The sequence below is a fragment of the Amblyomma maculatum genome, chromosome 3, assembly GCF_055883805.1.
Source record: "Amblyomma maculatum isolate TAMU_Amacu chromosome 3, ASM5588380v1, whole genome shotgun sequence".
NCBI lineage: Eukaryota > Metazoa > Arthropoda > Arachnida > Ixodida > Ixodidae > Amblyomma > Amblyomma maculatum.
Window position 1 is genome coordinate 20,624,601 of NC_139346.1, and position 12,484 is coordinate 20,637,084.

Sequence of the window (12,484 nt, forward strand, 5' to 3'; positions counted from 1 at the left end):
ACCGAAAAGTTCGCAATCTACCTACGAGGAGGCCCACGATTCACGGTGTACACATACAACTTCAGCTTGTCGTACCTGGTGAAAAAGGGTGCAACCAACCGCAGGTTTGCAAGATGGACCCTCGACCTTGCAGAGTACACCTTTGATGTGAAGCACAAGCCTGAACACCAGAACACTGCGGCAGACGCATTCTCAAGACAGGCAGACGGCACTGAACCAAGCGAAGAGCGACTTTCGGCTCACAACCTCCTCTGTCTCATCGTAATCGTCAGCGAACACAGCCGTCTACGCGAGCTGCAAGAAGATGACCCAGACTGCCAAAAGTTCCGGACCGAGGCTGCGAACGACGCATCTATGAAATTGATAATGGCATCGTTATCAAGCGATCGTTTCAGAAAGGTCATATGTGCAAGCGAGTGATTGTCCCCGCCACTCTCCGAAGTAACGTCATGCTGGTTTTCCACGACAACGGACACCTTGGCCTCGAAAAAACCAAAGACCTCATTCAGAAAAAGTACTGGTGGCCATTATGACCAAGGACATCCGTCAGTACATAGAGACCTGCCACACGTGCTAGACAATAAACGCCCGCACCACGCGAAATGAAGGATGCCTCTGGCCAAGAGACATTCCTACCGAACCGAACGTTGTCATCTCACTGGACCACATGGGACCTCTCGACGGAAACAGCGGCTATGTGCTTGTGTGCATTGACCACGCAACACGATACATGGACGCTGTGGCCATGCCGAGCACTTCGTCAGCACACAACCTCGAATTTCTGACCGAAAGATGGATCCCAAGATTTGGCGTTCCGAGCAGCGTAATCACCGATAAGGCTAGAGGCTTTGTGAACAAACGAACAGCACAGTTTCACCACAGGCTCGGGATAACCCTCATCAACTCCCCTCCGTATTGGCCTCAATCCAACGGTCTTATCGAGAGAATTGTCGGAACTCTCAAACAAGTGCTTCACAAGACCATCGAGAACAAGAATGCATGGAAGAAGTAACTTCCCAAAGCAACATTCGCTATTAACGTTACCAAACACCGTTGCAGAAACTACAGCCCCTTCTGGCTAATGCATAGCTACGACCCACAAATTCCCGGAGAGCTCAACATCGCTTCAGTTGAGAACGAGATCGAAAAGCGGAACGACTCCACAATCTCGCAGAGGGACGCTCGGAAACGAGGGACTGCCTTCTCGAGAATCAACGAGAATCAACCGCCCCGATATAACTCAAGGCGACGGGCCCCGGAATTTCATCCCGGAGATCTCGTCGTGCTCGAAGCCGGCGCTCGGAACACACTTGACGCGCACTGCGAAGGACCCTTTGAAATTACAGAATTGATTTAGTCAAACCTAGTAGTCGTAGAAAGACTACATCACGCACCTGGTAAAATCAACCAAAAAACAGTGAACGTTGAACAACTACGAAGATACAAGGAGCGCGATCTCGTCGCTAATGAGCCAATGCCATCTCCCCGAAATGCTTGCACCTGAGGACAGGCACAAATTCGGGAGGGTCGTATCAGCGCTACGCCGACTGCGCCAACCAAAGCGCCCGTTTAGGCATTGTCTACACGCTGACATCGCTATCCGACACCGCGCTCAGCCAAGGCTAAAACAAACTTTCTCACAGCCCGTCGCCGCAACACACAAAACCGCAGAGCAAGATCACATGAGGAGAGAGAGCGAGCTGTCTCTAAGGTGTACAGCTGTGTGTGTGTGCATGTGTGTGACCGGTGTACGCTTCGGTACCAGGGATTCGACCGTGGGAAGAACGGATGTGAAGGTGTGTAATCTGAATACTGAGAGAGTCAGTCGAAGCTGGACCGAGCGATAGAACGGACACGCATCGCATCGCAATAGTGAAGTTCGCACCGGCGCGTTCTTCTTGCAGACTGACATTCCACCTAATTTCCTAATGCGACCTCAATAAATTAGTTCTTGTTTATTTGAGCATTTGCTAACACGGTGTATAACACGCACCACCCAGGTTAGGGTAATAGGACTTGATTGTAAAGGCTTGCACGACCATCACGAAATGCTCTATGCCTGAAAGAAAACTCGTTACATGCAAAGGATGAAGAAAATAAAGAAAAAAACGACAAAACTCACGTCCAAAACTACTCTTGCACAGTAAGAGCAGCAACACTTAATTACTACTCACAGCCTTGAAAGGAGTTAGCTTCGGACGCAATATCAAAAAACGTTCCTTGATTTATCACAGCAGTGCTGGGGCATTCTCTTCACCCTCATGTTCACTGCATGTATTGTGGAAAACATTTATGGAGCAGCCGCCAAAGACTGTTGTATATTGCAACTGCAAAAGGTGAGTCTGCTTGCCCTGGCTTGTCTCGGCTGCGTGGAAAGGGCGAGGAGCACGGATGCCGCCACCTTTTGGCATTTTATATTACTAATGCTAGGTGCCTGTGAGAGGACTGTAGGTATTGTAATAGCAGAAGTTGCTACCACCAGCATATCACAGTAAAGTTGACCTGTGAGCATTGCACAAAATGAAAGAAAAAACGAATTCCACATATGATGCACCGTCGTATAGGACACACTACCGAAATCTTGTCTGTTATACAATGAAATATAGTGTAGTCAAATGGCAGCATTGGAGGCACCCTTACAACAGAACAGGAAGAGACTTTTCCGAATTTGCAGTGCTTTTTATGATTGAAGGCTGTGGCGACATTACTAGAGGCCACGAAAAAGTCAGGCCTCATTGAGTTAGCCTTCCTCTCTCAGCACAGCTGGCAGACTGTACATCAGCTTAGACGGTTTCCTTTCTTGACTGCAGTGTTGTGTGAGAAATGAGTACGCCAGACATCCAGAAATGGGTAGGGCCCTTACTAGATCGAAGCCTATTATTGGGCATGAGACTGAAAGGTGCTGGAGCTGGACAGGGTTCACATTTTCACCACCACTGTGATTAGCAACCTCAGCTAGGCAGAAAGGCAGGAGCTTGTTGACGCCACAGAGTATGCGCTGGTCTAGTGCAGAGCACTCAGTGGCAGGGTTGGTTGCTGTTCTGTGAAAGTGCCACACATGATGTGGAATCTTCGGTTATGCAAAGATCTGCTGCATACGCAGACATAGTGCGGCTTCCAGTGGAGAAGACGGGCGGTGAGCTGGCATCCTCCGAGAGCCGCCAGCTGTGCCTCAACTCAGCTGAGGAGCTATTTGCCGAGCTGCGCGACCGTAACTTCAATGCCGTGGGGCCTCTGCTCAGCCGAGAGGCCAAGAGCCTCACTTCACAGTACGAGGTGAGACTATCCTGATAGAATCACATTTGTATCATCTAAAAAAAAACAATGTTCTTGCAGAAATATTATACAGATCTGCTTTGTAGCTGAGGAGCTGTATTTATTACGCAGCTAGCAATTTCACCATCTGCAAAATCACAGTGGTTTGGTCCAGTTGGTTGCAATTCACAGGGAAAAATTCACTGCACAAAAGCGACAAAGACGTAGGGACAGCAACAAACAAGATGGAACAGAGGCTGCCATTTGTGGGCAGCTGCCCACACATTGCAGCAGGAAGATGTGGCCGTGGCTTGCGTGCTCGTAACATCTTGCATCCTGCAGATTAATATGCAATGCACTTTGGTCAAGGAATGGCCATCCCAAAATTAGCATCATCCATGTTTGTATTGTCTAGACGCTGCTGCAGTTTGACAAAAAGCTGCAAAATAAATGCAGCAGAGATTTGGTCTTAGTATAAAAAAAAGGGGTTCAAATTCGCATTATTTTATTTCTGCCTCGCAAAATACATGCAGACAGAAGAGCCCCAGAAAAAGCCACGAGACGCAGCTTGACAGTGCTGATGCCTTTTCTGCTTGGCCGAGGCTAAGCAGCACACTTTGTTACACAGTGCCGATGTGAACGTTTGCGAAACAACGCAGTGATAATCTGGAATTTTCTTCCTCCAGAGCTATGAGCGAAAGTGTGGCGGTGCATAACAGTAAAACATGATACATTTTCTGCATTACATTATGAGGGTTTTTAATGTAGAAGGGGTTTTTTGGCTCAATAGTGGCTTGGACACTTGTCAAAACATGTCCACACAAACTGATACTGAAAATGAATCATGTCAACCTTAGAAATTGAACCACCGTCCGAACTGGTGAGCTTCCTTTTCCCAAGCAACTATTGCCACAGCCATTCACGCCTCATGTAAAACTGCAACGCTCTGTGCAGTGAACATTGTAGTCTTCACGAAGTTCCATCTGTGCCACTCCTTCATTTAGCGCCATGCTAACAGCTAATGCGACCAAGGTCTGCTAGCGTAGTGTCTGGTGATTCCGCCAGGCGGCGTGACGGAACTACTAGCAGTACTTTCGCATTACTGCGCATAAGCAGACTTAAGTCGCACATCACCATCGTTTTCCACGCCATTAAAGGTTTGCGGCGGCGCGCGGCCGTGAGTAGTACTCGGCGGCACGCGCGGTGGCGGGCGTGCACTGGCCGCATATCATAGACTTCGCGACTGCCAGTCGCGCTGTACGCATCGCGAGCAGTCTGCAACGCTGCGCGGCTGGCACGTCGCCATCTCTTGTCGTGCTATACGCGCTGCGAGAAGCCCACGGAGGCATGCGTCCCGCACGTCGCCGACGTCGCGATCACCTGTTGCATTATGTGCACCGCGAGTGGCGAGCTGTGACCGCGCGACCATAATAAACCTTCTCGGGCGTAAACAGATCTGCGCGACTTCCTTTCCCATACTTCTGCATACCTATTTATGATACGAATTTTCAGACGAATTTTTTTGCGACCCCTAGAATTTCGTATAACCAAGGTTCTACTGTATAAAGCACTTGTTTCATTGGTTCTGGAAGAGGATATCTGAGGCGACCACCAATTCCAGTCATCTGAGCTAACTCTATTGCAGTATGTGACACATGAGCCTCCCAAGAAATATTAGCAGGAAAACCTATGCCCAGGCATTGAACTAGTGAGCAATATGCAAGAAGGAATGAAGGCACTTGTTTTTAGGATGGAATATGATGATTTTTATTTTTGTATAATTTGTGTGCATGACATTAGATTTGAAACATTTTTACAGCGCACTTGTTGTGTCATTGCACTCATGAACAAGGTGGTAGATGTTCGAGGAAAAAAAAAATGCTGGTGTCGTCGGCATGCATAACAAATTTAGCATTGCAGTGCATGTTTGATATCATTGAGGTATAGATTAAATACTAGGGGTAGTAGTACAGTGCTGTGTGGAACACAGCGAAACACACGTTTGATATTAAAGTGAGCTTTGTCGAAATAGGCGACCTGATTTTTATTGCACAAATAAGGTTTTAAGGGGATGTGAGCCTGTCGCCAAATACCTTAATGCTCTAGTTCCATGAGAAACCCACTGTGGTTTCACTGAAAGCCTCTGAGAAGATATTTGCTAGGTGATATATGCAATACTGTAGAGAAGTCAGAGGAGTCAGCACACTCCTGGACAGTACTTTCAAACTCTGGAGGCACCATGGAAAGCAGTTTGGTTGGTCTTTTTCTTTTTTAATATTTGACAGCATTATTATGGCAGTTGTGGCTTGTGCTGGCTCTGTGGTTAAGGCTCTTGAGTGCGGAACCCAAGAACTCAGGTTCAGTCCTGGCTGCTGCGGCTGCTTTTTGATGGCAGTGAAAAGCAAGGCGCCCATTTACTGTGAGATGTCAGTGTGTGCGAAAGAACCCCAGGTGGTCAAAATTCTCGGCACACTCCACTTCAGCCGTAACCTGAATCACTTTAGTATGATAAACCCTATAAACGAAATCAATCTCTAAGTATTTCTGTGGCCGTATATTTTCAGGATGTTTGTACTGATGCAGCTTTCTTCCCTTCTGTACCAAGTGGTAGCTTTTTTTCTCTACCGTGCATGTTGACCGGCTAGTCGGTGTGTTGCCCTGTGAATGCAGGTACGCCACGATGCCCGGACCATTGGGGAGATCAAGCAGTTCGTGGACCGTCTGCCCAGCATGCAGCTCAAGCGCAAGTCCCTTGCCAACCGTCAGTGCGACCTCTCTCAGAGCAGCATGCTACATCTCACTAGACGATAGTCCTCTGCCTGGCGGCAATGTCTCACACTATCTGGGTGGCGATATTACCCACAGGCTTCCCAACAAACACTTGAGCATGCCTCTGGCAGGTGTCAGATGATATCTGTGGTTGGTCAGTGTAACATCGTTGAGAGCACATGATAGGGCGGGCAGAGAGTAGGTTTGGCCATGTTGGAGGCTCATTCCAAGTTGGAAATAATAGCGCACAAAAAAAGACTGAACGAGCAAGTGGGTAAGGGCAAATAGTAACTATCAACTGATATTTTATTGCATGATGAGGTGCAAATACAGTCGAACCCGGATAATTCGAATTCTGGTTATATTAAACCCACAGAATGTCCCTTTGAAAATCCCATATAAAAGTATAGGAAAGCTGCGTCATATATAGAACTCTATTTCACCGGTCGTTGATATTGTCACGGACAACAGGGCTAGATGTGACTAAGACGACGGGACGAAGCTCAACCAGCAGGCAAAGTTCCGCGCACAGCACGCGAGACAACTTCGGCGTCCTTTTCTTCCAGGTGCCACCTAAAAACATCTGGGACACCAGGGGGCATTACTCCTCCTCCTAAAAAAACGAAAGCACAGACTGGGCGCGAGCGATGGGCGATGCAAGTCAGTACAGAAAACGAATATAAAACAGAGGCGGTGCCCTACTCAACTAAACGAGTGCATAGTACACCGCACATTACTGCGTGAAATACGGTTTCATGCGGACAACGTGCACCACCTCAGAGCGTGGTTGCCGACGCGAGGTCTGCACAGTACCCGCTGGAAGGACTTCGTATGTCACTTCTGTGACACGGCGCAGAACCTTGTAAGGTCCAAAGTATCGCGACATCAGTTTTTCAGACAAGCCGGGCCGGCGCACCGGTGTCCACACCCAAACTTGCTCTCCTGGTTGGTATGTGACGTGTCGATGACGGAGGTTGTAGCGACGCGTATCCTTTCCCTGCTGTTGCTGAATGTGGATGCGGGCAAGTTGACGTGCTTCCTCGGCGCGCTGAGCAAACTGCTCAGCGTCTGGGATTTTAGGCCAATAATAGGCTTGACGAACTCGGGCGAGTGTGCGTGTAAAGCCCAAGTGGCCGGAGGTGGGCTCATCATGGCAGGCAAAAAGGATATCGGCACGGAGGTCGGCTCGCACTACGAGGAGAAACGCTGGGTCAACAGTGCTGGAGCTCTGTTTGTATAGAACGCCATTCCGGACACAGAAAGCAGACAGGTTTCGAGCAAATTGCCGAGGGATATCAGCAGCGCGACCCTGCAGGTGGTCAATGACAGGTCGAAGGTCCGGGTCAGCTCGCTGTCGGGTCATTATGTCTGAAGCACTCACCAGTCCAAGAAAACCGCTCTCATCGTCCGTGCTCTCATTGACTAAACCGACGGGTGCGCGCGACAGCGCGTCAGCATCTTCATGCTTCTGGCCAGATTTATACACAATGGTGTACTCAAATTCTTGAAGGCGAAGACTCCATCGTGCTAGGCGCCCCGATGGGTCGCGGAGGTTAGGCTAGCCAGCACAAGGAATGATGATCGGTGACAACTTTAAACTGGCGGCCGTAGAGGTAAGGCCTAAATTTCATGGTTGCCCACACAACCGCAAGGCATTCCTTTTCCGTAGTGGAGTAGTTTGTCTCGGCGCGGGAGAGCGTGCGGCTGGCATGCGCTATTACCTTTTCGACGCCAGCTTGGTGTTGAACGAGTACAGCGCCAAGGCCGATATTGCTGGCGTCGGTGTGGACTTCGGTGTCAGCGTCTTCATGAAAGTGCGCAAGAACAGGGCTTGTTTGCAGTCGGCTGCGCAGCTCCGCAAAAGCCTCTTGTTGCTCGGCGCCCCACACGAACTGTGTATCATCGCGTGTGAGGCGAGTCAGGGGGGCGGCAACTTTGGAAAAATCGGCGATGAAGCGGCGGTAGTACGTGCAGAGACCCAGGAAGCGTTTCAAACTTCCCTTGTTTGCAGGAACGGGAAATTTGGCGACAGCAGCAGTCTTGTCGGGGTCTGGCCTAACGCCTGCGGCACTCACAAGGTGATCAAGAAACTTCAACTCTTTGTAGCCAAAGTGGCACTTCTCGGGCTTGAGCGTCAAGTCAGCTGACCGGAGGGCATCTAATACTGCGCGCAGGCGTTCGAGGTGTTCTTCAAAGGTTTCAGAGAATACGACAACGTCGTCGAGATAGACTAAGCAGATTTGCCATTTGAGGCCGGCGAGGACGGTGTCCATCATGCGCTGAAAAGTTGCCGGCGCTGAACATAGGCCAAAAGGCAGCACTTTGAACTCGTACAGTCCATCTGGGGTGACAAAAGCTGTTTTTTCGCGGTCCCGCTCATCAACCTCAATCTGCCAGTACCCACTCTTCAAGTCAATGGAGGAGAAGTACTGGGCGCGACGAAGCTTGTCGAGCGAATCGTCGATACGGGGCAGCGGGTAGACGTCTTTTTTAGTGATGGCATTCAGCTTTCGATAATCGACACAGAAGCAAAGGGTCCCATCTTTTTTCTTTACCAGCATGACAGGGGATGACCACGGGCTGTTGGATGGTTGTATGACACCATCACAAAGCATCTCCTGAACTTGTGTCTGAATCGCTTCATGTTCCGTCGTTGAGATACGGTACGGCTGCTGGCGGATAGGGCGGGCGTCGTCAGGAGTAATGATGCGGTGCTTCACGAGAGGCGTTTGCCGTACTTTCGATGAGGACGCAAAGCAAGAGCTGGACTCTAGTAGGAGGGCACGTAGCTCACGATTCTGTGTGTCCGAGAGATCCGGACTAATATCAAGACGGTCAAGTGGGGGCTGCACAGTGCTAACAGCCCCAAACGTAAAACATTCAGAAACATCCGCTAAGGAGTCAGCAAACGCGATGGCAGTAGCACGAAAAAGATTCCGGGGTTCGTTGGGGAAGTTAGTCACCAGGAGATCAGACCGGCCGTCGCGGAGGTGGATGAGGCTGCGCGCTGTACAGATTCCGTGGGTGAGCAAAAGTGACTTGTTGCCTTCCGCGACCGCATGCCCGTCACGCAGTTCGTCGCAAGTAACAGTCACAAAAACACTGGCGCATGGCGGAATCGAAACGCTCTCGGCGGAAATTCGAAGGGCGGCGCGGCGTTGGCGATTCTTGACTTCAGTATCAGCAGCTTTCTCGGTTGAAAATGTCACTGTGCGCTTTCAGAGATCGATAATAGCTCCATACTCCCGGAGAAAATCAACCCCAAGGATAACGTCACGGGAGCAGTCAGGTATAACGAGGCAGCTTACAATAAATGTGGAGCTGCGAATTTGAACTCGTGCCGTGCACAGGCCACTAGGAGTTACGACATGTCCGCCAGCGGTGCGAATCTGCGTGCCCGACCATGGTGTCATGACTTTTTTTAGAAGCGCAGCTAGCTTCCCGCTTATAATCGAAAATTCCGTGCCAGTGTCCACCAATGCGCTAACCTTATGGCCGTCGAGAAGCACGGGTATGTCCAGCGAGAGTCGATGTTCATGCGTAGGAACTGTCGTCGGTGCCGTAAAATCCAGATCGCTCACAGGTCTCCTTGTCAGGGGGTCTTCGTCGCGTCGATTGCAAGCGGCCTCGCCCCCGGAGGTCGCTGTCTTCAGTTTTCCCGGTGGGGACTTGGCGAGCGTCGCTGCGCCGTCCAGGATGGCCCGCGCTGCGGCGATGGTCGGCGTGGGGACGTGGATCGTGACTGCCGCTGAGAAGTTGGTGCCATGCGCAGCTGCGCTAAGTAGTCTTCAATCTCCCGGGGTCTTTGGCCTATTGGAGGGCGACGCATGTCGATGGGAAATCCGTGAAGTCCAAGGTGTCGATAGGGGCACTGGCAATAGAGATGACCTGGCTCCCCGCAATGGAAGCACAGGCGCTGGCGATTTGGGGCGCGCCACAGGTCCGCCTTCCTCTGGGGTGGTCGTCGGTTGTCGACGAACGGCTCAGTGTGTGTGGAATACAGTGAGCCTTGATCGGGTGGCGGTAATGGCGCCGAAGCAGTGGCAGGGCGTCGCGCCATATCTGCATAAGTTGGACGCAGGTACTCCGTGGGGAAAGGTTGTGGATCCGCGGACGCTACCGAGGGCTTCAACGCTTGAAGCTCTTCGCGGACAATGCTAGCTACAGAGCCGACCATCGGCTGTGGAGCACCGAAAAGCTTCTGGAGCTCTTCGCATACAACTGAGCGGATGATGTCGCGTAGGTTCGGGGTAGCCCCGAAGGCCGAAAACGGCTCCACAACCGAAGCGGCGACCACCGGCCTGTCGTAAGTGGTAGACCGCTGCTGGAACATCCTCTCTATTGTGACAGCTTCCGAAAGAAACTCAGCAACAGTCCTTGGTGGATTACGCACGAGGCCAGCGAACAGTTGCTCTTTAATACCGTGCATAAGGTGGCGCACCTTTTTGTCTTCGGTCATGGCCGGGTCAGAACGTCGGAAGAGCCGGGTCATGTCCTCCACATACATGGTCACAGTCTCATTTGGCATCTGTATACGAGACTGTAGAGCCCTTTCTGCGCGTTCTCGCCGATCCGCGCTGGTATAGGTCTCACGAATTCGTCGGCAGAACTCACGCCATGATGTTAGGGTGTCTTCTCGGTTCTCGTACCAAGTACGAGCGCCATCTTCCAGGCTGAAGAAGACATTTCGAAGCTTGGCAGCGTCGTCCCACTGATTAAACAAGGCGACCCGTTCAAATTGGATAAGCCAGTCTTCGACGTCTTCGCTCTGACTGCCGTGGAAGGGCTGTGGCAGTCGTGGATTTTGCAGGGTGTAGTAAGTTGGAGCTCCTTGCATAGCCGGTCGAGGGGCGCCTGCGGTGTTGAACTCCAACGGCCCGTGCTCAGGTGGTAGGCCTAGGTTCCTCCGGCTAGCGCGGTGAACAGGAGTGTCGATTGGCACAGGACCTGAATCCTGGGTATGCGGAGGAGTTCGGGACATATACTGGGATCGATACCCAGCACCTCCACCAAAATATGTCACGGACAACAGGGCTAGATGTGACTAAGACGACAGGACGAAGCTCAACCAGCAGGCAAAGTTCCGCGCACAGCACGCGAGACAACTTCGGCGTCCTTTTCTTCCATGTGCCACCTAAAAACATCTGGGACACCAGGTGGCAATATATCGAACTGCACACCATGCACTGGAAGGTGCGCCTTCTCCAAAGGTGATCGCATCACCCTCGGCCGTTTTCTGTGCACCAGCACGTTACATTTGCAAGCCATGTGCGTGAAGGATCGAGAGGGAACAAGTTTGGCAAAGGTCGGTTCGGAGCAGACGCAGGCAATGCAGCCGTGGTGTTTGGGAGAGGGGAAAATCGCAATATCTCGGTCTTTGTTAGCAGCAGCACGCACTACGCATGCGTTGACAGCCAGCTCAGCCCGTGGCAGACAGAACATTGGACGCTTTCTCCAGTGTGTGTTGTGAACCCTCTGTGTGTGGCTGTTGACATGCGACGCCCGTCTTTTGTCGTGCTGAATGTGCGGTGTAGTGTAAGCTATGGCGACTGTGAACGTTGAGAAGCGGCAGATTTGTTTTCTTTTTCTTTTTTGTGAAAGTGGTTCATTCTTATTGTGCTGAACATGCGGCGTAGCGTAAGCTATGGCGACTGCGGACGTTTAAAAGTGGAAGATTTGAGGCGGCAGATTTTTTAAAATTTTATTGCTAGAGTCGTCCATCCTTGCATCTATGTATCAATGAAAGCCAGCTGCGATCATTACACCAGATTTTAGCATTGTTCACTTCAAATGGCATTTGCAGCTATCACGCTCTCCAATGATTTTGTGGCAGTGGACTACGCCCGCCTCAAGCGTGGTGTGATAAATCGAACCAGGCTTCTGCAATCAAGCCATCACGGGCACTACTGCCAAGTTCACTTCCCGCCACTGCAGGCGCTATCAAAAGTATAGGCAAAAGGTAAATACGCCTTGACGTTATCGCTACGCAGCATCTTCGTGTGCTGCCAATAAAGGAGCTGTGGAAGCGACGGCCGAAACGGAGGGACGTGCCACCGACTAAGCGACACAGTTCGCTCTACCGCTGCCGCTTATCGCTGAATTCACTCAGTCGCTCGTATGTGAACCGGTCCTAACGCTTTTTATTTTCTTAATTCTTGAGGGCAAAAGTGGATGTCGGAGCTAAAACGGAATAACCAGCTCCGACAGTGTTCGGGTTTGAACTGTCTTTTTTTTTTTGCGTTGCTCGCGCTGAGGTGTTAGTGCGCAGCCTCTTCTTTGTCCAGCGTTGTGCCGTGGCTTGCGATAAGAGCGCGGCGCGAGGTGTGCTACAGGGCTCCCCCTCGTAGAGCGGAAGCCACTGGATCTGCTCATGCAGTGGATGAGTTTGGTGGCAGAGTCGGCAGAGTCGAAGTGAGAGAGAGTGGAGGGGTCACGGTTGGAGGAGTGCCAATGTAGGCAG

At 51.0% G+C, this 12,484-nt stretch overlaps 1 protein-coding gene across 1 annotated transcript in view; it reads left to right on the plus strand.

Annotated features, from left to right (window-relative positions):
* The window catches only part of LOC146194319 (vacuolar protein sorting-associated protein 33A-like), a 149,031-nt gene that overhangs the window by 77,717 nt on the left and 58,830 nt on the right, over positions 1 to 12,484 (plus strand). Inside the window, exons 9-10 of the mRNA XM_084597348.1 lie at positions 3,104 to 3,276; positions 5,926 to 6,016. Coding sequence (XP_084453474.1) covers positions 3,104 to 3,276; positions 5,926 to 6,016 — 264 coding nt within the window. The remainder of the gene's footprint in view (positions 1 to 3,103; positions 3,277 to 5,925; positions 6,017 to 12,484) is intronic.